Raw genomic sequence first — 25,464 nt, 5'->3', positions numbered from 1 at the left:
AAAAACTCTCCTGTAAAAACTTGTGAAATAAATACACCTGCCTGTGATCTGCGAGTTTGGCAGAAACATACACAGATCACTGTGATCCATGCATGTTTCTGTCTGTAAATTGTGAAAAAAAAAGGTTAAATGTAAAAAAAATGACATAGGGCTCCCCTCCTAAAGCTTAACCAGCCCTGGACTTGCCAGCCAGTCCTGGTTCATAAAATTACGGGGAACAAAACGATAAGGGTTCCACCATAATTTAAGAACCAGCACCAGGCAGCAGGGCCAGACCTGGTTTTAAATATAGGCTGAAAAAAATGAGGTACCCCTTATATTTAAAACCAGCTCTGGATCCCTTCTAGTGGGGGGGGGGGGGCTGATGCCACAGCCAGGGGAGCCCTTTCAGCGGGCCACCCAGCCGAAGAATCACCCCTTACCGCTAGTCAACCCAGGCCGGGGATCCCTGGGGAGTTAGAGACCCCCCCCAATAAAGGGGTCCCCCTCTCCAGTGCACCCCAAGCTGATAGCCCGGGGCTATCCCCAGCACCCCTGGAGTGGTGGGTGCTGGGTTGATTGTGTAAAGTGTTGTGCAAGTAAAGAGTTAAAATATTGTCTTTTGCTGTGGAATTACAGTTCTCTGCAAGCCTCCCCTGCATGCTGGTATGGGGAGAACCACAAGTATCAGCCTGCGGGGCATTACAGGGATGCTGGTACCTGTAGTTCCACAGCAAATTGCAATATTAAAAAACCACAGAACACACACCGTAGAAAAGTAACACTTTATTAAAACAACCATGCACACACACATGTACTCACACATGCATACACACTATCTCACATACTCACCTAGTATCCATGAAGCCAATCTGTCCTCTTCTCCAGTAGATAATCCTATGGAGTACCTGTAATAAAAAATTCATACTCACCTCCTCCTATATGTGGATCTGTTCTCTTCAGGCAATCCAAGGTCTTGGCAACAAAAAAAATGAAAAAACATGGACCCTCGTACATTAGTAGTATTCCTAGACAAGGCTACTACCCGAATGACAGCTCCGTCCGAGATTTCAGTCCAGAAATCCCGGTGCGGAGCGCTCATAGCTGAGAGAGGTGAGCCTTCCGCCTCCCAGCCAATGAGCTGTTCTCAGCATTGACTTCAATGGTGACAACCGAGTGTGCCCTTTTCAAAAATGGCACTTCAGCGCTTTTGAAATTCAAAGATGGCCGCTGCGAGCCAATCATGGATCATGATGTCATCACCCCACCCCCTTGGCTAGCTTATATACAGACAGCGTGAGGTGCCATCCAGTTAGTCATCGGCCGGGGAGCTGGAGAGAAGACCAGCTGAAGCATGAAGATGCCGCAGAAGCCCTGGATGGGCAGCAGCCAGGGAAAAGAGCTTAAAGGCTGCCGCACCCCAGGTGAAGGTGCAGCAAAATAAAATACTTTATAAAACGGTGTGTGTGTGTTTTATTTTAATATTTCTTTTGCAGGGATACTATAGGTACCAGCAGGCCCTTAATGCCCCTCCTGCTGGTACTTGTGGTTCTCCAAGTGCAGGTATGTGTGGATGCCTCCTGGGACCTGTAGTACTACTGAAAAAGACAATATTTATATTTTCATATGCACCACACAACACAATCAACCCAGCACCCACTGCCTAGGGATGTTGGGGACAGCCCCGGGCTATCAGCCTGGGCCTGGGTTGCCCTGGAGAGGGGGACCCCTTTATTGGGGGGTCCCCAGCTCATCAGGGATCCTCGGCCTGAGCTGACTAGCGGTCAGGGGTGATGCTTCGGCTGGGGTGCCCGGTGAAAGGGCACCCATGGCTGTGGCATCAACCCCCGTTAGAAAGAGTCTGGTGCTGGTACTGGTAAGTACAGGGGGACCCTTTGATTTTTCCCCTGTATTTCCAGAAACAGGGCCAGCTCAGAGCCCTGTGCTGGTTGCGCTGAATAAGGGGGACCACTATGTAATTTGTTCCCTGTATTCTGGGAACCAGGACTGGTTCTGACTAGCCCGGTGCTGGTAGTGCTTAAGTACAGGGGACCCCTACGTATTTTTTTCCCTGTATTTAAACACAACCAGGACTGGCTGCTTGTTTTGCCTTGGGGGGGGCTCCTTTTTTATTTTACACATTCAGGCCCTCATTCAGAGGCGGTCGGAGGATGCAAGCGGTCGCTCAGAAACTGGGCGGCCGCTTGCATCCTGACCGGCCACCTCTGTTTTGGTTGTTAGGCTGTGGGTTTACACCCACAGCTGTAATGACCGCTAGGGTGATGGTCGCGATGGTCATAGGGTAGGGTCTCACTTGTCGTAAGCCCCGGAGAGCTAGTGATGTCTATGGGGCCTCATGGGAACGCCTCCATTTGGGCTGACACCCCCCCGGCCCGCCTTCCAAATGGGGCGAGCTGTCAATCGACATTGACAGCTCACCCCCTTTGAAAAGAGACCTGCTACGACCGGCACTGTCGGTCGTAGCAGGTCTCACGCATGTGCACGAAGGAGCTGGCTCCCTCGTGCGCATGCGCACTGGACAAACATCGAGGCGGCCATGTGGTCGTAGACCGTATGGCCGCCTCTGAATGAAGCCCTCAATTTTTAACATAGATGTATAGATGGATCTCATGAATACGTCCATGCATCCGTGTCTTATTGATTTTATTTTCTCAGATGCATGCCCAGTGCCGATGAGCCCTCTGTCGCCCGCTGATGCCCCTGTGCACTGCCCTGCTGCTGCCACTGCTCTGCACCCTTGCTGCTGCCGCTGCCCCACACCCCCGCTGCTGCCGCTGTCCCGCATGCCTGCAGCCAACCCCTCTGCATGCCCAAACCACCTCCTGTGTGCTGGCCCCTCCTCCACCTGCACTAGTGTAGCATTGTTTGTAGCATTGTCTTGCCCTTTTCCCCTGTAGGTGGCTCAGTTTGCTCCTCCAAACCCTGATGGTTAATAAATTATAAAAAAAGATATGAAATTCCAAAGACAAAAAAATTTACGGTTTCACATGTCCCATTAAGGCTGCTTAGACATGATTGGAATTTCACAAAACCTACTGAATTTCTGCCCTCAAACTTAAAAAATTAAATTAAATTCCGATCATTAAGGCTGACACCTTAATGGACGTGTTCCTTGCGTAATACAGATATGGTATGCCATCACACCCTGTGGCTAACTGCAGATTCAACACTCTCACAGAGTGAGATTGCTGTCACTCACAAAATGGTGGAGCAGCTAATTCACAGAATTGTGTGCTCACTGGAATACACACATGCAGTCTATGCAACTGAGGTCTGAGCAAAATATAGAGCTGCACAGATGAGATAAGAGCATGGTAGATGGAGGGAGAAGACAGGGCATTATGGATGGGGCAGGTAGAAAGGCGTGCAGAGGGGAAGATTAAGCAGTACAGATGGGGCGAGCCAAAGTGATGCAGATGGGTTGACAGAGTGGCACGGTTTGGGGGAACAGAGCAACATGAATGGGGAATACAGAGTAGCATGGATGCGGGTAGATTGAGCAGCACAGATGGGTAAAGACATATTGGTGTGGGTGAGGAATACAGACTAGCAAAATTAGGAGAACACACAATAGGGATTGGGAAAAACAGAGTGGTGCGGTTGGGAGGGGAAAGACAGAGTAGCACGGTTGGGGGGAATAGAGTGGTGCACATGGAGGAAAAAAGAGTGGCAGAGATGAGGGGAAGACAGAGTGGTGCGGTTGGGAGGGGAAAGAGAGTGGCATGGTTGGGGGGGACAGAGTGGCAAAGATGAGGAGAAGACAGAGTGACGTGGCTGGGGGCAAGGTAGTGGTGCAATTTTAAGGAAACACAGTGCACGCATAAAGGCAGACAGGGTGGTGCACATGGGGAAAGACATATTGGTGTGGATGAGGGCATGCAGACTAGCACAGTTGGGAGAACACACAGATGTAGGGATTGGGGAATATATAGCAGCATGGAGTCGCAGATAGTGAACATGAATAGACAGAGTATGATAGTTTTAGCAATTAGGGAGCTGAATGTGCATAATAAATTAGATGGATATATTGTGGTGACCGAATGGGAGGATTGTGGGCACTGCTCAGACCTCTGTTGCATAGACTGCATGTGTGTATTCCAATGAGCTCACAATTCTGTGAATTAGCTCTACCATTTTGTGAGTGACAGCAATCCCACTCTGTGAGAGTTCTGAATCTGCCGTTAACCACATGGTGTCATGGCATACCATATCTGTATTACGCAAGGAACACATCCATTAAGGCATCAGCCTTAATAATCGGAATTTCATTGCTTTTTGGAGTTATAGATCATGTCTAAGCAGCTTTAAAGGGTCATGTGAAACCGTAAGGTTTTTTGTCTATGGAATATATATAATATGCAAACACAACACATACACCCGCCCCCCCTAAAGCAAGAGTCTAGATCCACCCCTGCCTCTGACATCACAAATGACAAGAAAGGGTTAACAGGGACTCCTTCTATAGCCCCAGGGGAGCCAGCCCCCTTATCAATATGCTTAAGTTTCCTTTGTATTAGTGTGGCCTTTGTGACACTGGCCAGCACCTGAAATCCACAGGGGGGAGTAAGGAACAACAGACTCACTAACTGCTCTGTAGCCAGACCCTGCATTCAAACCACCCAATAACAGGCCTCAGGGGTGTCAACTAATTGTGGGAAAATCAGGTATTAAAATAGCAAACTGAGGGATTTTCCGAGAGATCTGAGATACGAGTGGAGTGGAGTTCCTAGCCTGAGTGGCAGAGCTGGGTACCGGAGTCAGGAGATCCTGCCAGCCTGCTGTCCACAGACCGTGCATTATGACAAAGCCATTTCCCTGAGAAGCATGGAGGCACACGGCAGCCTATCTGAGGCGTAGTGTTCCCCCCAGCCCATGAGGGTAAGTGTGATGCAGTAACTGTTCCCACTTCTAATACCAAGGTACCTCTGCTTTAGGAACATGATGTGATACCCAAAGTTAGCTAATACTACTGGAAATTCTGTATATAGGTGTATAGTTTGCAGTGCTGTTTTTAGATGACTATAGTGTGTGCGTAAAATAACATTGTACCTTTGCTATTGAGTTATTCCTGTGTGATCTAAAGGGACTCATAAAGGAATCGTGGTATTGTGCAAGGGGGTGTATGGTGAAAAAAATGCACGCAGGGGGCGTTGTTTGGGCCTGTCAGTTTTTATCTTTATTATCATTGTCCCTTGTAGCTTTCTCTTCTTTATCCCCAGCATCTGCTGGCCTCCCCTATATCTTCCCTGGCCCTTCCCCATGAGGCCATGGCCCTCTCTCAGGTGCACTATATTATATCCCTATTCATCCCCATCATCTCCTGGCTTCCCCTATCTCTTCTCTGGCCCTTCCCCATGAGGCCAAGGCCCTCTCTCAGGTACACTATATTATGTCCCTATTTATCCCCAGCATCTCCTGGCCTCCCCTATCTCTTCCCTGGCCCTTCCCCATGAGGTCATGGCCCTCTCTCAGGTGCACTATGCTATGTCCCTATTTATCCCCAGCATCTCATGGCCGCCCTTATCTCTTCCCTGGCACTTCCCCATGAGGCCATGGCCCTCTCTCAGGTGCACTATATTATGTCCCTATTTATCCCCAGCATCTCCTGTCCTCCCCTATCTCTTCCCTGGCCCTTCCCCATGAGGCCATGGCCCTCTCTCAGGTGCACTATATTAAGTCCCTATTCATCCCCAGCATCTCCTGGCCTCCCCTAGCTCTTCCCTGGCCCTTCCCCATGAGGCCATGGCCCTCTCTCAGGTGCACTATATTATGTCCCTATTCATCCCCAGCATCTCCTGGCCTCCCCTACATCTACCCTGGCCCTTCCCCATGAGGCCATGGCCCTCTCGCAGGTGCACTATATTATGTCCCTATTTATCCCCAGCATCTCCTGGCCTCCCCTAACTCTTCCCTGGCCCTTCCCCATGAGGCCATGGCCCTCTCTCAGGTGCACTATATTATGTCCCTATTCATCCCCAGCATCTCCTGGCCTCCCCTATCTCTTCCCTGGCCCTTCCCCATGAGGCCATGGCCCTCTCTCAGGTGCACTATATTATGTCCCTATTTATCCCCAGCATCTCCTGGCCTCCCCTATCTCTTCCCTGGCCCTTCCCCATGAGGCCATGGCCCTCTCTCAGGTGCACTATATTATGTCCCTATTCATCCCCAGCATCTCCTGGCCTCCCCTATCTCTTCCCTGGCCCTTCCCCATGAGGCCATGGCCCTCTCTCAGGTGCACTATATTATGTCCCTATTTATCCCCAGCATCTCCTGGCCTCCCCTATCTCTTCCCTGGCCCTTCCCCATGAGGCCATGGCCCTCTCTCAGGTGCACTATATTATGTCCCTATTCATCCCCAGCATCTCCTGGCCTCCTCTATCTCTTCCCTGGCCCTTCCCCATGAGGCCATGGCCCTCTCTCAGGTGCACTATATTATGTCCCTATTTATCCCCAGCATCTCCTGTCCTCCCCTACCTCTACCCTGGCCCTTCCCCATGAGGCCATGGCCCTCTCTCAGGTGCACTATATTATGTCCCTATTTATCCCCAGCATCTCTTGGCCTCCCCATCTCTTCCCTGGCCCTTCCCCAAGAGGCCTTGGCCCTTCTTCAGGTGCACTATATTATGTCCCTATTTAAATAATGAGGGGGCAGGCACCACTGCTCTGTCTGGTACAGGGAACTAGATAGTTACGGCTCTGCCCATATGCACAGTTACGGCAGGTCAGACCTCTCTAAGGAATTTATAAACATAAATGACCAGGGAAGGGGGGAATAGGGGGATATAGTTTGAGCACAGGATATAATATATTGGATATAATTAGTCAAAAGAATAATGAAAATCCACAATTATAAATATCAAACCCTAGTATAGGTGTCAAGCAAAAATATTGTAAAGTGTGGAGGTGCTCCCCATGAGAGTATAGATAAACGTAGTATGGGGAAGAAGAAGAAAACTCTCTTGTTGGGGGCACTCGAATGTAAAGGTTATAATAAGAATAATATATAAAAAATAACTTTTATTAGATATATTTTAAAATACCAAAAACAAGTCTGAGCCTGTTACTTATTGGCATTACTGTTGGAATAACAGCTATAAATTATCACAAGCAGAACACGAACATACATAGAACATAAGACAACATATAATACAATACTTATCACAATTATGTGAAGCTAAGTGAAATATTACAAATAGGTCTATAATTCTCTGTCTCATACAATATTGAGACCTATATAAAACATATGCTAGTTCAATGACCTCATAATGTCGTCATAGCACAATGGCTAATCAGAATTACGGCAGAAGCATACAAGCAAATCTTCTAGAAAAGAATGTGATAATAACCATACAATATTCAATATAGGTTACGCGAGATATCACAGCACAATAACACTGAACAGTAATCAGAGAAATACAATGATAAGGGGGTCAGATGAAATAATAGCTGACCCTGCAAATATCAAAATGAATATAAGTAAATCACAGGTTGTAATGAGAGGCAGATCACACGTAGGTCGCCTGTGATGCCATCCAGGTACTTGTAGACAGTAAGGTTATAGGAAAAGGTAAAGCTACTCCTTTATGTGGAGTTTACAAAATAGCATCTGCTGCATGCCATTGTATAACCATTGAATGGCATGTGAGCGTACTATAAAGGTACTACCAGGGTAGGGAATAAGTACAATGAGTATCTGCTGTTGGACTGCGTTAAAAAGAAGGTCCTGGTGTAAACATTGCAGGAACCTCTAATAGGCGCACCCCAATGAGAGTACTCATAGAGACAATAGTTATCGTAATGAAATATCACAGCATAGGTTTGCGATCTGTGCTGCTGCCAGTCATATACCAAAGGTAGTGGTGAGTGGTGGGAAACCCAGATCGCATATGCAGTGATAGGAAAAAAGAGTATGAGTGTAGCTGCACTATGGCTAGTACAGGACAAGTGGAGCTCTGTTGCCCTAAAGGTATTGCAGGGTCACAAACTTGTCTCTGTTAAATAAAGCCACTCAGTGCGCTAAAGAAATGTTTCACTGCATCTGACTGAGGAAGCGACAGTGAAACGCGCGTCTCAGACCCGCGAATCCGGCTGTGTACAGGCGGGATTCGTCATGGCAGCATACTGACAGGCTCTTCTAGTGGCAGATTTTCTATACTACACACCGGCTCCCTGGAGGTGAGCGCTCAGGTACTTTTCATACTACACTTTCTTTAGCGCACTGAGTGGCTTTATTTAACAGAGACAAGTTTGTGACCCTGCAATACCTTTAGGGCAACAGAGCTCCATTTGTCCTGTACTAGCCATAGTGCAGCTACACTCATACTCTTTCTTCCTATCACTGCATATGCGATCTGGGTTTCCCACCACTCACCACTACCTTTGGTATATGACTGGCAGCAGCACAGATCACAAACCTATGCTGTGTTATCTCATTACGATAACTATTGTCTCTATGAGTACTCTCATTGGGGTGCGCCTATTAGAGGTTCCTGCAATGTTTACACCAGGACCTTCTTTTTAACGCAGTCCAACAGCAGATACTCATTGTACTTATTCCCTACCCTGGGAGTACCTTTATAGTACGCTCACATGCCATTCAATGGTTATACAATGGCATGCAGCAGCTGCTATTTTGTAAACTCCACATAAAGGAGTAGCTTTACTTTTTCCTATAACCTTACTGTCTACAAGTACCTGGGTGGCATCACAGGCGACCTACGTGTGATCTGCCTCTCATTACAACCTGTGATTTACTTATATTCATTTTGATATTTGCAGGGTCAGCTATTATTTCATCTGACCCCCTTATAATTGTATTTCTCTGATTACTGTTCAGTGTTATTGTGCTGTGATATCTCACGTAACCTATATTGAATATTGTATGGTTATTATCACATTCTTTTCTAGAAGATTTCCTTGTATGCTTCTGCCGTAATTCTGATTAGCCATTGTGCTATGACGACATTATGAGGTCATTGAACTAGCATATGTTTTATATAGGTCTCAATATTGTATGAGACAGAGAATTATAGACCTATTTGTAATATTTCACTTAGCTTCACATAATTGTGATAAGTATTGTATTATATGTTGTCTTATGTTCTATGTATGTTCGTGTTCTGCTTGTGATAATTTATAGCTGTTATTCCAACAGTAATGCCAATAAGTAACAGGCTCAGACTTGTTTTTGGTATTTTAAAATATATCTAATAAAAGTTATTTTTTATATATTATTCTTATTATAACCTTTACATTCGAGTGCCCCCAACAAGAGAGTTTTCTTCTTCTCCCCCATACTCTCTAAGGAATTGCATACTTCATCGCACACTATGAGGCCTCAGGCTGCGTATGGTATTGCAGTGGCTAATTTATGCAATGCCATCCCAATGCGCTGGCACGCCAGCATTCGCCCGACCACCCCCCGTCACTTGAGGGTAGAAGGACTTCTAGAGGGGACAGTAATGTAATAATGTGCAGAATACATCTGGCAGTGGTACATTGCTCATCTGTCAGACAGATCCTCAGTAATGAGACTTTGAGATACAGAAGGATGAATACTGTAAGCGAGATCACACATTGTCAATTTTAATTAGTGTCTGACTCACCTGTTCTAAGGAACAGACACAGGAGCAGTGCCGGCTGCCGTCCTCTTGTTGCCATCTACGTACCTCTGAAGAACTGAGTAAGAAATAAGTAAATATCAGGAAAACAGGTTACAGTAGAGGAAGAGAAGGCGAGGATGGGATGGGAGGCAAATGGGACCTGAGATAGGTGTCTCCTGTACAAATCCATCTCCCACTTTCTCTCCCAACAGATTTACAGAGCTCTCAGATGCAAAGCTAAACTAGAAAATCAACTTCAAATATCAAGTAGAACAGTTTAATAGGTCAGTGAACCTGTATATCTGTGTGCTCCTGAGTCTGTATATGGGAGACTGTGTTGAGTAATGTAATATGTGACACCTGTATATCTGTGTGCTCCTGAGTCTGTATATGGGAGACTGTGTTGAGTAATGGGATATGTGAAACCTGTATATCTGTGTACTCCAGAGTCTATATGGGAGACTGTGCTGAGTAATATGATATGTGACACCTGTATATCTGTGTGCTCCTGAGTCTGTATATGGGAGACTGTGCTGAGTAATGTGATATGTGACACCTGTATATCTGTGTGCTCCTGAGTCTGTATATGGGAGACTGTGTTGAGTAATGTGATATGTGACACCTGTATATCTGTGTGCTCCAGAGTCTATATGGGAGACTGTGCTGAGTAATATGATATGTGACACCTGTATATCTGTGTGCTCCTGAGTCTGTATATGGGAGACTGTGCTGAGTAATGTGATATGTGACACCTGTATATCTGTGTGCTCCTGAGTCTGTATATAGGAGACTGCGCTGAGTAATGTGATATGTGACACCTGTATATCTGTGTGCTCCTGAGTCTGTATATGGGAGACTGCGCTGAGTAATGTGATATGTGACACCTGTATATCTGTGTGCTCCTGAGTCTGTATATAGGAGACTGCGCTGAGTAATGTGCTATATGACACCTGTATTTCTGTGTGCTCCTGAGTCTGTATATGGGAGACTGTGCTGAGTAATGTGATATGTGACACCTATATGTCTGTGTGCTCCTGAGTCTGTATATGGGAGACTGTGCTGAGTAATGTGATATGTGACACCTGTATATCTGTGTGCTCCTGTGTCTGTATATGGGAGACTGCGCTGAGTAATGTGATATGTGACACCTGTATATCTGTGTGCACCTGAGTCTGTATATGGGAGACTGCGCTGAGTAATGTGATATGTGACACCTGTATATCTGTGTGCTCCTGAGTCTGTATATAGGAGACTGCGCTGAGTAATGTGCTATATGACACCTGTATATCTGTGTGCTCCTGAGTCTGTATATGGGAGACTGTGCTGAGTAATGTGATATGTGACACCTATATGTCTGTGTGCTCCTGAGTCTGTATATGGGAGACTGTGCTGAGTAATGTGATATGTGACACCTGTATATCTGTGTGCTCCTGTGTCTGTATATGGGAGACTGCGCTGAGTAATGTGATATGTGACACCTGTATATCTGTGTGCTCATGAGTCTGTATATGGGAGACTGCGCTGAGTAATGGGATATGTGAAAACTGTATATCTGTGTGCTCCTGAGTCTGTATATGGGAGACTGTGCTGAGTAATGTGATATGTGACACCTGTATATCTGTGTGCTCCTGAGTCTGTATATGGGAGACTGTGCTGAGTAATGTGCTTTGTGACACCTGTATATCTGTGTGCTCCTGAGTCTGTATATAGGAGACTGCGCTGAGTAATGTGATATGTGACACCTGTATATCTGTGTGCTCCTGAGTCTGTATATGGAGACTGCGCTGAGTAATGTGATATGTGACACCTGTATATCTGTGTGCTCCAGAGTCTGTATATATAGACTGCGCTGAGTTATGAGATATGTGACACCTGTATATCTGTGTGTTCCTGAGTCTGTATATAGGAGACTGCGCTGAGTAATGTGCTATGTGACACCTGTATATCTGTGTGCTCCTGAGTCTGTATATAGGAGACTGCGCTGAGTAATGTGCTAAGTGACACCTGTATATCTGTGTGTTCCTGAGTCTGTATATAGGAGACTGCGCTGAGTAATGTGATATGTGACACCTGTATATCTGTGTGCTCCTGAGTCTGTATATGGGAGACTGCGCTGTGTAATGTGATATGTGACACCTGTATATCTGTGTGCTCCTGAGTCTGTATATGGGAGACTGCACTGAGTAATGTGATATGTGACACCTGTATATCTGTGTGCTCCTCAGTATGTATATGGGAGACTGCGCTGAGTAATGTGATATGTGACACCTGTATTTCTGTGTGCTCCTGAGTCTGTATATAGGAGACTGCGCTGAGTAATGTGATATGTGACACCTGTATATCTGTGTGCTCCTGAGTCTGTATATAGGAGACTGCGCTGAGTAATGTGCTAAGTGACACCTGTATATCTGTGTGTTCCTGAGTCTGTATATAGGAGACTGCGCTGAGTAATGTGATATGTGACACCTGTATATCTGTGTGCTCCTGAGTCTGTATATGGGAGACTGCGCTGAGTAATGTGATATGTGACACCTGTATATCTGTGTGCTCCTGAGTCTGTATATGGGAGACTGCGCTGAGTAATGTGATATGTGACACCTGTATATCTGTGTGCTCCTCAGTATGTATATGGGAGACTGCACTGAGTAATGTTATTAGTGACACCTGTATATCTGTGTGCTCCTGAGTCTGTATATGGGAGAGTGCTGAGTAATGTGATATGTGACACCTGTATATCTGTGTGCTCCTGAGTCTGAATATGGGAGACTGTGCTGAGTAATGTGATATGTGACACCTGTATATCTGTGTGCTCCTGAGTCTGTATATAGGAGACTGCGCTGAGTAATGTGATATGTGACATCTGTATATCTGTGTGCTCCTGAGTCTGTATATAGGAGACTGCGCTGAGTAATGTGATATGTGACATCTGTATATCTGTGTGCTCCTGAGTCTGTATATAGGAGACTGTGCTGAGTAATGTGATATGTGACACCTGTATATCTGTGTGCTCCTGAGTCTGTATATAGGAGACTGCGCAGAGTAATGTGATGTGTGACACCTGTATATCTGTGTGCTCCTGAGTCTGTATATGGGAGACTGCGCTGAGTAATGTGATATGTGACACCTGTATATCTGTGTGCACCTGAGTCTGTATATGGGAGACTGCGCTGAGTAATGTGATATGTGACACCTGTATATCTGTGTGCTCGTGAGTCTGTATATGGGAGACTGTGCTGAGTAATGTGATATGTGACACCTGTATATCTGTGTGCTCCTGTGTCTGTATATGGGAGACTGCGCTGAGTAATGTGATATGTGACACCTGTATATCTGTGTGCTCCTGAGTCTGTATATGGGAGACTGCGCTGAGTAATGGGATATGTGAAACCTGTATATCTGTGTGCTCCTGAGTCTGTATATGGGAGACTGTGCTGAGTAATGTGATATGTGACACCTGTATATCTGTGTGCTCCTGAGTCTGTATATGGGAGATTGTGCTGAGTAAAGTGATATGTGACACCTGTATATCTGTGTGTTCCTGAGTCTGTATATAGGAGACTGCGCTGAGTAATGTGATATGTGACACCTGTATATATGTGTGCTCCTGAGTCTGTATATGGGAGACTGCGCAGAGTAATGTGATATGTGACACCTGTATATCTGTGTGCTCCTGAGTCTGTATATAGGAGACTGTGCTGAGTAATCTGATAGGTGAAACATGTATATCTGTGTGCTCCTGAGTCTGTATATGGGAGACTGTGCTGAGTAATGTGATATGTGACACCTGTATATCTGTGTGCTCCTGAGTCTGTATATGGGAGACTGCGCTGAGTAATGTCATATGTGACACCTGTATATCTGTGTGCTCCTGAGTCTGTATATGGGAGACTGCGCTGAGTAATGTCATATGTGACACCTGTATATCTGTGTGCTCCTGAGTCTGTATATGGGAGACTGCGCTGAGTAATGTGATATGTGACACCTGTATATCTGTGTGCTCCTGAGTCTGTATATGGGAGACTGTGCTGAGTAATGTGATATGTGACACCTGTATATCTGTGTGCTCCTGAGTCTGTATATGGGAGACTGCGCTGAGTAATGTCATATGTGACACCTGTATATCTGTGTGCTCCTGAGTCTGTATATGAGAGACTGCGCTGAGTAATGTGATATGTGACACCTGTATATCTGTGTGCTCCTGAGTCTGTATATGGGAGACTGCGCTGAGTAATGTGATATGTGACACCTGTATATCTGTGTGCTCCTGAGTCTGTATATGGGAGACTGTGCTGAGTAATGTGATATGTGACACCTGTATATCTGTGTGCTCCTGAGTCTGTATATGGGAGACTGCGCTGAGTAATGTGACACCTGTATATCTGTGTGCTCCTGAGTCTGTATATGGGAGACTGCGCTGAGTAATGTGATATGTGACACCTGTATATCTGTGTGCTCCTGAGTCTGTATATGGGAGACTGCGCTGAGTAATGTGATATGTGACACCTGTATATCTGTGTGCTCGTGAGTCTGTATATGGGAGACTGTGCTGAGTAATGTGATATGTGACACCTGTATATCTGTGTGCTCCTGTGTCTGTATATGGGAGACTGCGCTGAGTAATGTGATATGTGACACCTGTATATCTGTGTGCTCCTGAGTCTGTATATGGGAGACTGTGCTGAGTAATGGGATATGTGAAACCTGTATATCTGTGTGCTCCTGAGTCTGTATATGGGAGACTGTGCTGAGTAATGTGATATGTGACACCTGTATATCTGTGTGCTCCTGAGTCTGTATATGGGAGACTGTGCTGAGTAAAGTGATATGTGACACCTGTATATCTGTGTGTTCCTGAGTCTGTATATAGGAGACTGCGCTGAGTAATGTGATATGTGACACCTGTATATATGTGTGCTCCTGAGTCTGTATATGGGAGACTGCGCAGAGTAATGTGATATGTGACACCTGTATATCTGTGTGCTCCTGAGTCTGTATATGGGAGACTATGCTGAGTAATGTGATATGTGACACCTGTATATCTGTGTGCTCCTGAGTCTGTATATGGGAGACTGCGCTGAGTAATGTGATATGTGACACCTGTATATCTGTGTGCTCCTGAGTCTGTATATGGGAGACTGCGCTGAGTAATGTCATATGTGACACCTGTATATCTGTGTGCTCCTGAGTCTGTATATGGGAGACTGCGCTGAGTAATGTGATATGTGACACCTGTATATCTGTGTGCTCCTGAGTCTGTATATGGGAGACTGCGCTGAGTAATGTGATATGTGACACCTGTATATCTGTGTGCTCCTGAGTCTGTATATGGGAGACTGTGCTGAGTAATGTGATATGTGACACCTGTATATCTGTGTGCTCCTGAGTCTGTATATGGGAGACTGCGCTGAGTAATGTCATATGTGACACCTGTATATCTGTGTGCTCCTGAGTCTGTATATGAGAGACTGCGCTGAGTAATGTGATATGTGACACCTGTATATCTGTGTGCTCCTGAGTCTGTATATGGGAGACTGTGCTGAGTAATGTGATATGTGACACCTGTATATCTGTGTGCTCCTGAGTCTGTATATGGGAGACTGTGCTGAGTAATGTGATATGTGACACCTGTATATCTGTGTGCTCCTGAGTCTGTATATGGGAGACTGCGCTGAGTAATGTGACACCTGTATATCTGTGTGCTCCTGATTCTGTATATAGGAGACTGCACTGAGTAATGTGATATGTGACACCTGTATATCTGTGTGCTCCTGAGTCTGTATATAGGAGACTGCGCTGAGTAATGTGATATGTGACACCTGTATATCTGTGTGCTCCTGAGTCTGTATAAGGGAGACTGTGCTGAGTGATGTGATATGTGACACCTGTATATCTGTGTGCTCCTGAGTCTGTATATGGGAGACTGCGCTGTGTAATGTGATATGTGACACCTGTATATCTGTGTGCTACTGAGTCTGTATATGGGAGACTGCGCTGAGTAATGTGATAGGTGACACCTGTATATCTGTGTGCTCCTGAGTCTGTATATAGGAGACTGCGCTTTGTAATGTGATATGTGACACCTGTATATCTGTGTGCTACTGAGTCTGTATATCAGGCACAACAGAACTTGGAATGAAAAATGCCTCATCCGCTACGTTGTAGCACTTTGAATTCAGATTCAGAGACTCAGGGCCTGATTCAGACGCGCTCGCCAGCGGGTCGATGGCGGCCCAGTGCGCATGCGCAAGATGGAGCCGGCTCCGTCGTGCGCATGCGTGAGACCCAGGTGGAGTCTGCCAAACTGTTGCTCTGGGTCTCGGGGCATGCTGTCGATGTTGAGTGACAGCACGCCTCCTTTGGTGGGCAGACCGGGGGAGTGGCTGCCCAAACTGAGGCGTTCCCATGTGAACGTCTCCGTTTGGGGGCGGCCCCACTGACATCACGAGTGATGTCAGTGGGAGAGATTTCGGCTCTGTTCGAGCCGAAATCTCTCCGGGGCTTGCGGCGATGAGACCCTACCACAAGGGTCTCATCGCAAGTCCGATGGTCGTGATGGTCTTGACCATCACGACCATCTTCATGGCCGCTCCCTTGAGCTGTGGGTGGTCAGCCACAGCTATGCGAGCGGCCAGGAGGCCGTTCTTAAAAAAAAAAAAAAAAAAAAAAAAGTCTGGGCCTGAGTCAGAGCGAGCGTCCGGCTCTGAATCAGGGCCTCAGTTGCACACAAATATACAAGTGTCACATATAGAAGTAATCAGCACAGTAATGTAAAAAAAAGACGCCGGTGCTAGCAGTGTCTCACAGGACCCAGTAGGCGCCGAGAGGGGCTTTTTAGTGCGCATGGAACAAAGATGTGTAAGGACATATCTAAAAGAAACAACAGGGCACGTAACATAAGTTTGGTGTGGGCGCGTTGTGCACTCGTAGATGGGGTTGCGGCACAATGAGAGGTCAGATTATGTGTAATATTGTGCTGATAGCGATGACAGCGGATGCCTAGGGCTAGAGCAGCCACATCAAGGAAACCAAGGGCCTGATTCTGAATTCATCACTATTGCTATTGTGTCTGCGATTACACACACAGGAGCTTATTCAGACCTGATCGCAAGATGCGGCCTCTCGCTGGTAAAAAGGGTCCGGATATTTTAATTAAGCGCTCGCACTGCGTAGCGTAAAGATCCTCTATATCTTAGCGAGCTACGGCACTGAGCGCTTGCAAGTGTATAAAGATGCCCCCTTTAACCTCGTAACACACGTTATCTCCTGGATTTGTTTGATTAATCGGTAACATGGAGAGCCATCGGAGATGCTCGCAGCCCTTGAGGTAGCCCTACCCAGCCGCAAGTACTGAGATCAGTGCTGGCAGAAATACATGCAGGTGACGTGTACAATGACGCTACTTTGCTAATTATGCACGCCCTTTAAATGGCATTTTGTTGGCCTGACACGCCTGCGTTTGCAACACCACTCCCCCGTTTACGAGCACCTTCCCCTGTTACCACCCACAAACGCACTCAAAGTAACTGACAGTCTGTGTGCTATGAGTGCATGATTCCCCATCGCTGAGACTGGCTTGCGCACGCGCACTGCAAATTATACGCAAGCGCACTGAGCAACAATCACCCGGCAGCGAGCGATCGCTCCTTAGCGACCGGGTCTGAATCAGGTCCACAGTCTCACTGCGAAGATATGTTAATCACTGCGAATGCTATGCGGTCACAGCACAACATAAGGACGCCCACCTTACCTTACACACATCTGTAATACTTAGCAAGTCTGCAAAACCAACGGTAACATCGAGTACCATCGGAGCCTCACACACACTTGCACAAGCCCTGACCATACTCAGGAATTGCCATATGTTTCCTGTATGCAGTGAGAGCTCATTCGCATGTGTAACAGCGTTCACACGCACTGGCACGCCTGCGTTTCGCCGGCCACCCCCCATCACCACCCCCGAATGGTACTTTCTGTCAATCACTCTGTGATTACACACACAGGAGCTCATTCAGACCTGATCGCAAGATGCGGCCTCTCGCTGGTAAAAAGGGTCCGGATATTTAAATTAAGCGCTCGCACTGCGTAGCGTAAGGATCCTCTATATCTTAGCGAGCTACGGCACTGAGCGCTTGCAAGTGTATAAAGATGCCCCCTTTAACCTCGTAACACACGTTATCTCCTAGATTTGTTTGATTAATCGGTAACATGGAGAGCCATCGGAGATGCTCGCAGCCCTACCCAGCCGCAAGTACTGAGATCAGTGCTGGCAGAAATACATGCAGGTGACGTGTACAATGACGCTACTTTGCTAATTATGCACGCCCTTTAAATGGCATTTTGTTGGCTTGACACGCCTGCGTTTGCAACACCACTCCCCCGTTTACGAGCACCTTCCCCTGTTACCACCCACAAACGCACTCAAAGTAACTGACAGTCTGTGTGCTATGAGTGCATGATTCCCCATCGCTGAGACTGGCTTGCGCACGCGCACTGCAAATTATACGCAAGCGCACTGAGCAACAATCGCCCGGCAGCGAGCGATCACTCCTTAGCGACTGGGGCTGAATCAGGTCCACAGTCTCACTGCAAAGATATGCTAATCACTGCGAATGCTATGCAGTCACAGCACAACATAAGGACGCCCACCTTACCTTACACACATCTGTAATACTTAGCAAGTCTGCAAAACCATCGGTAACATCGAGTACCATCGGAGCCTCACACACACTTGCACAAGCCCTGACCTTACTCAGGAATTGCTATATGTTTCCTGTATGCAGTGAGAGCTCATTCGCATGTGTAACAGCGTTCACACTAGGGGTGTGCACCGGCCACTTTTCGTGTTTTGTGTTTTGGTTTTGGATCTGGATCTTTCTTCGTGTTTTGGATCTGGATTGGTTTTGCCAAAACCACCCTTCCGTGTTTTGGGTTCTGGGTTTTGTGTTTTGGATCTGTATTTTTTTTTTAAAAAGCATAAAAACAGCTAAAATCACAGAATTTGTAGGTTTTTCTGCTCCTATGCTATTATTAACCTCAATAACCTTAATTTCCACTCATTTCCAGTCTATTCTGAACACCTCACACCTCACAATAGTGTTTTTATGTCCAAAAGGTTGCACCGAGGTAGCTGGATGACTATGCTAAGCGACACGAGTGGGCGGCACAAACACGTGACCCATCTAGGAGTGACACTGCAGTGGCAGACAGGATGGCAGTTAGAAAAACTAGGCCCCAAACTGTACATAATGCAAAGAAAAAAAAGAAGTGCAAGATGGAATTGTCCTTGGGCCCTCCCACCCACCCTTATGTTGTATAAACAGGACATGCACACTTTAACAAATCAATCATTTCAGCGCCAGGGTCTGCCACACAACTGTGGCTGAAATGATTGGTTCGTTTGGGCCCCCACAAAACAAGCTGGCAATTAATGTGTCCCTGCACAAACTGGCTCTACGGAGGCAAGATGTCATCCTCATCCTCCTCATCCACCGATTCCTCATCCTCTTCAGTGTGTACATCCTCATCCTCACAAAGTATTAACTCGTCCCCACTTGAATCCACCACCACAGGTCCCTCTGTACCTTCTGGAGGCTGGTCTCCCTGGAAGAGCTGATAATTCATTTTGATGAACATCATCTTCTCCACATTCTGTGGAAGCAACCTCCTACGCCTTTCGCTGACAAGGTTCCCGGCTGCACTAAACACTCTTTCGGAGTACACACTGGAGGGGGGGCAACTCAGGTAAAATAGAGCCAGCTTGTACAGGGGCCTCCAAATTGCCTCTTTTTCCTGCCAGTACAGGTATGGACTGTCTGACATGCCTACTTGGATGCTGTCACCGATGTAATCCTCCACCATTCTGTCAATGGTGACAGTATCATATGCAGTGACAGTAGACATGTCAGAAATTGTTGCCAGGTCCTTCAGTCCGGACCAGATGTCCAAACTTGGTCCTGCCTGCCCTGCATCACCGCCAGCGGGTTGCTTAGGATACCTAAGTTTTTTCCTGGCAGCCCCAGTTGCGGGAGAAAATGAAGAAGGAGCCGTTGACGTGTCACGTTCCGCTTCAGCTGACAGTGTGTTCACCAGCAGGTCTTTGCACCTCTGCAGGCTTGTGTCGGCCGGAAAGAGAGACACCACATAGGCTTTAAACCTAGGATCAAGCACGGTGGCCAAAATGTAGTGGTCTGATTTCAACAGATTGACCACCCTGGAATCCTGGCAAAGCGAATGAAGGGCTTCATCCACAAGTCCCACATGCCGAGCGGAATCGCTCCGTCTTAGCTCCTCCTTCACTTTCTCCAGCTGCTTCTGCAAAAGCCTGATGAGGGGAATGACCTGACTCAAGCTGGCTGTGTCTGAACTGACTTCACATGTGGCAAGTTCGAAGGGCTGGAGAACCTTGCACAACACGGAAATCATTCTCCACTGCGCTTGAGTCAGGTGCATACCCCCTCCTTTGCCTATGTCATAGGTGGATGTATAGGCTTGTATGGCCTTTTGCTGCTCCTCCATCCTCTGAAGCATATAGAGGGTTGAGTTCCACCGCGTCACAACCTCTTGCTTCAGGTGATGGCGGGGCAGGTTCAAGAGTGTTTGCTGGCGCTCCAGTCTTCGGCACGCAGTCGCTGAATGGCGAAAGTGGCCAGAAATTTTTCGGGCCACCCAAAGCGTCTCCTGCACGCCCCTGTCGCTTTTCAGAAAATTCTGCACCACCAAGTTTATTGTGTGAGCAAAACATGGGACGTTCTGGAATTTGCCCAGATGTAATGCCCGCACAATATTGGTGGCATTGTCAGATATCACAAATCCCGAGGAGAGTCTAAGTGGGGTAAGCCACTGGGCGATGATTTCCCTCAGTTTCTCTAAGAGGTTGTCGGCGGTGTGCCTCTTACTGAAACCGGTGATACACAGCGTAGCCTGCCTTGTAACGAGCTGGCGTTTCTGAGATGCTGCTACTGGTGACGCTGCTGCTGTTGCTGCGTAAGGTGATACATCTACCCAGTGGGCTGTCACAGTCATATAGTCCTTAGTCTGCCCTGTTCCACTTGTCCACATGTCCGTGGTTAAGTGGACATTGTGTACAACGGCATTTTTCAGGACACTGAGGACACTTTTTCTGACGTTTCTGTACAGTCTCGGTATCGCCTGCCTAGTGAAGTGGAATCTAGACGGGATTTGGAACCGGGGACACACTACCTCCATCAATTGTCTAAATCCCACTGCACTAATGGCGGATACCGGACGCACGTCTAACACCAACATAGCAGTCAAGGCCTCAGTTATACGTTTTGCTTCAGGATGACTGCTGTCGTACTTCATCCTCCTCGCTAAGGACTGTTGGAGGGTCAATTGTTTAGTAAAAGTAGTGGTGTTCCTACTTCCTCTCTGGGATGATGAACGACTCCCAGCAGCAGCAACAGCAGCAGCAGCAGCAGTAGGCGTAGCAATGCAGGATCCTCCAGAGGAATCCCGGATAGGAGAGTCAGTCATGCCAGTGACATGGCCTGCAGGACTACTTCCGATCCTGACTAAGGAGGAAATTGTTGAGGAGGGAGTTGACGGTGTGGTTTGCAGGTGCTTGGATACAACAGGACAACGGGATTTAGGTGTCCCTGGACTGCTTACGGTCTTAGCCAAAGTTTCTGAACTTGACAGTAACTTTTTATGAACGCGCTGCAGGTGCCGTATAAGGGAGGATGTTCCTAGGTGGTTGACGTCCCTACCCCTACTTATTTCACCTTTACATATAGTACATATGGCAAGACAGTTGTTGTCCGGATTTGGATAGAAATATTGCCAGACCAAAGAGGTGGAATGTTTGGTCTTCTGCCCAGGCATGACCGTGATGGGCTTTTTCATCCCACGGACAACAACTGTCTCCCCCGGAGCCTGATTTAAACAAACCACATCACCATCAGAATCCTCCTCGCCAACTTCCTCCTCAGCGCCAGCTACACCAGTATCCTCATCCTGTTGTACTTCAACAGTGACATCTTCAATTTGCATATCAGCAAGTGGACTGTGGGTGCTCCTTTCAGCACTTGCAGGGGGCGTGCAAATGGTGGAAAGAGCCACCTCTTCCCGTCCAGTGCTGGGAAGGTCAGGCATCGCAACCACCACCACACTTGGACTCTCCTTGGGGATTTGTGATATCTTCTTAGAAAGCACAGTTCTTCGCTGTGCTTTTGCCAGCTTAACTCTTTTGATTTTTTTAGTGGGAGGAGGGCTTCCATCGTCATGTGAAGCTGAACCACTAGTCATGAACATACTAGGGATCGACCTTAGCCGTTCCTTGCCACTCCGTGTCGTAAATGGCATATTGGCAAGTTTACGTTTCTCTTCAGCTGATTTAAATGTCTTTTTCAAGGTCATTTTCCTGAACTTTGCCATTTGGGATTGTATGTGCCCTCTACTATGACATTGGGCATCGGCCTTGGCAGACGACGTTGATGGCATGTTATCGTCTATGTCATGACTAGTGGCAGCAGCTTTAGCACTAGGAGGAAGTGGTTCTTGATCTTTCTCTATTTTATTTTTATCGGAGAAAGTTTGGTCCTCCATTTATGTTATATCGATTTGATATATACGTGCGGCTAAACACAGAAAATAATTTTTTTTTTGGTTTGGACTGGAGTGTACTTTCGGGGGTTACAGCACCCTTTAACGGTCAAGCCAGCCGGCCCTTTACTTATGACACAGGCGCACGCTTGGCACTACTTTGTTGATGCACGTGCGGCTACTGCGCACACAATTCACAAACACAGAAAATTATTTTTTTTTTGGTTTGGACTGGAGTGTACTTTCGGGGGTTACAGCACCCTTAACGGTCAAGCCAGCCGGCCCTTTACTTATGACACAGGCGCACGCTTGGCACTACTTTGTTGATGCACGTGCGGCTACTGCGCACACAATTCACAAACACAGAAAATAATTTTTTTTTTGGTTTGGACTGGAGTGTACTTTCGGGGGTTACAGCACCCTTAACGGTCAAGCCAGCCGGCCCTTTACTTATGACACAGGCGCACGCTTGGCACTACTTTGTTGATGCACGTGCGGCTACTGCGCACACAATTCACAAACACAGAAAATAATTTTTTTTTTGGTTTGGACTGGAGTGTACTTTCGGGGGTTACAGCACCCTTAACGGTCAAGCCAGCCGGCCCTTTACTTATGACACAGGCGCACGCTTGGCACTACTTTGTTGATGCATGTGCGGCTACTGCGCACACAATTCACAAACACAGAAAATAATTTTTTTTTGGTTTGGATTGGAGTGTACTTTCGGGGGTTACAGCACCCTTTAACGGTCAAGCCAGCCGGCCCTTTACTTATGACACAGGCGCACGCTTGGCACTACTTTGTTGATGCACGTGCGGCTACTGCGCACACAATTCACAAACACAGAAAATAATTTTTTTTTTGGTTTGGACTGGAGTGTACTTTGGGGGTTACAGCACCCTTTAACGGTCAAGCCAGCCGGCCCTTTACTTATGACACAGGCGCACGCTTGGCACTACTTTGTTGATGCACGTGCGGCTACTGCGCACACAATTCACAAACACAGAAAATAATTTTTTTTTGGTTTGGACTGGAGTGTACTTTCGGGGGTTACAGCACCCTTTAACGGTCAAGCCAGCCGGCCCTTTACTTATGACACAGGCGCACGCTTGGCACTACTTTGTTGATGCACGTGCGGCTACTGCGCACACAATTCACAAACACAGAAAATGTATTTTTTTTGGTTTGGACTGGAGTGTACTTTCGGGGGTTACAGCACCCTTTAACGGTCAAGCCAGCCGGCCCTTTACTTATGACACAGGCGCACGCTTGGCACTACTTTGTTGATGCACGTGCGGCTACTGCGCACACAATTCACAAACACAGAAAATATATTATTTTTTTAGCACTTGGGGGGAGCACCCCTGATGGACAGAGCACCCCCTGGACAACACTACAGCACCCCTTTAGGACTGGGACACTGCACAGGACTTTGGAGTGGACACAGCCCCTATAGAGAACTGACTGCACAACACAGTCCAGCCAGCCCCTATGGACTTTGAAGTAGTGGACACAGCCCCTATTAACAACAGCAGCACAGCACAACACAGCCAGCCCCTATGGACTTTGAAGTAGTGGACAACAGCAGCACTACACTACACTACACTACACAGCCCTAACTCCCACCCTCCCACTTCACTGTCCACAGCCGAGTGAGAAAATGGCGCCGACGCGGGTACCTTATATAGGATCCAAAACCCGCGAGACTCGGAAGGCGGGATGATGACGTTTTGCCTCGATTTCAGATCCGAGTCAGGCGGGAAAAGTCGAGCCTGACTCGGATCGGACTCGGATCGGGGGGGTTCGGGGGGGTTCGGATTTCAGAAATCCGAACCCGCTCACCCCTAGTTCACACGCACTGGCACGCCTGCGTTTCGCCGGCCACCCCCCATCACCACCCCCGAATGGGACTTTCTGTCAATCACTCTGTGATAGGTCTGTGTACCAACTGCAGTCCCAATCGCACTGAACATTTTGTGCATGTGCAGAACACAACAATCACCCGTCTACGCACATAGTAGCACTTGTGATCCATGCTGTTTCAGGCTCCAAAGGAGCAATTGCCCTGATTCAGATCTGGGCGCTGATGTTGGCGTGACTGTGACAGTTCTGCAGAGTCACTGTATTTTTAAGCTAATGCCGCAGCTGATGGAAATTTGATTTGTACAGAGATGCCCATCGGCTGTAGTGCTAAACCGTTGCTTTGTATATAAAGGCTTAGCATCTGCGCTATGGGAGGTGCATCAGTTGCACCATCAGACATTGCCCCAACCGTATGGTGGCGGAGATTGTCCCTCTGTATATGGCCGCTCAATTCATTGCATCTGGAGAGAAAGCTGCAGTCACTGGCCTCGATGCGATGCATGTATCTATACAGTAAGGTATCGCAGTACTTGTATCTATACAGTAAGGTATCACAGTGCATGTATCTATACAGTAAGGTATCACAGTACATGTATCTATACAGTAAGGTATCACAGTACATGTATCTATACAGTAAGGTATCACAGTGCATGTATCTATACAGTAAGGTATCGCAGTACATGTATCTATACAGTAAGGTATCACAGTGCATGTATCTATACAGTAAGGTATCGCAGTGCATGTATCTATACAGTAAGGTATCGCAGTACATGTATCTATACAGTAAGGTATCGCAGTACATGTATCTATACAGTAAGGTATCGCAGTACATGTATCTATACAGTAAGGTATCACAGTGCATGTATCTATACAGTAAGGTATCGCAGTGCATGTATCTATACAGTAAGGTATCACAGTGCATGTATCTATACAGTAAGGTATCACAGTACATGTATCTATACAGTAAGGTATCACAGTGCATGTATCTATACAGTAATGTATCACAGTACATGTATCTATACAGTAAGGTATCACAGTGCATGTATCTATACAGTAAGGTATCGCAGTACATGTATCTATACAGTAAGGTATCACAGTACATGTATCTATACAGTAAGGTATCACAGTGCATGTATCTATACAGTAAGGTATCACAGTACATGTATCTATACAGTAAGGTATCGCAGTACATGTATCTATACAGTAAGGTATCACAGTACATGTATCTATACAGTAAGGTATCACAGTACATGTATCTATACAGTAAGGTATCACAGTGCATGTATCTATACAGTAAGGTATCACAGTACATGTATCTATACAGTAAGGTATCACAGTGCATGTATCTATACAGTAAGGTATCACAGTGCATGTATCTATACAGTAAGGTATCGCAGTACATGTATCTATACAGTAAGGTATCGCAGTACATGTATCT

General features: G+C 46.8%; 1 protein-coding gene across 1 annotated transcript in view; it reads right to left on the bottom strand.

The window, feature by feature from the left end:
- LOC148477374 (uncharacterized) overlaps positions 1–25,464 on the bottom strand; it is a 78,321-nt gene that overhangs the window by 22,507 nt on the left and 30,350 nt on the right. Inside the window, exon 6 of the mRNA XM_088456817.1 lies at positions 9,606–9,678. Within this exon, the coding sequence (XP_088312943.1) occupies positions 9,606–9,660 (55 nt within the window). The 5' untranslated portion in view covers positions 9,661–9,678. The remainder of the gene's footprint in view (positions 1–9,605; positions 9,679–25,464) is intronic.

The sequence above is a fragment of the Taudactylus pleione genome, unplaced genomic scaffold (assembly GCF_031769625.1).
Source record: "Taudactylus pleione unplaced genomic scaffold, aTauple2 ptg000720l, whole genome shotgun sequence".
NCBI classification, from domain to species: domain Eukaryota; kingdom Metazoa; phylum Chordata; class Amphibia; order Anura; family Myobatrachidae; genus Taudactylus; species Taudactylus pleione.
The sequence above is the reverse complement of the archived record's forward strand: the minus strand, read 5'-3'. Positions and strand labels throughout refer to the sequence as shown.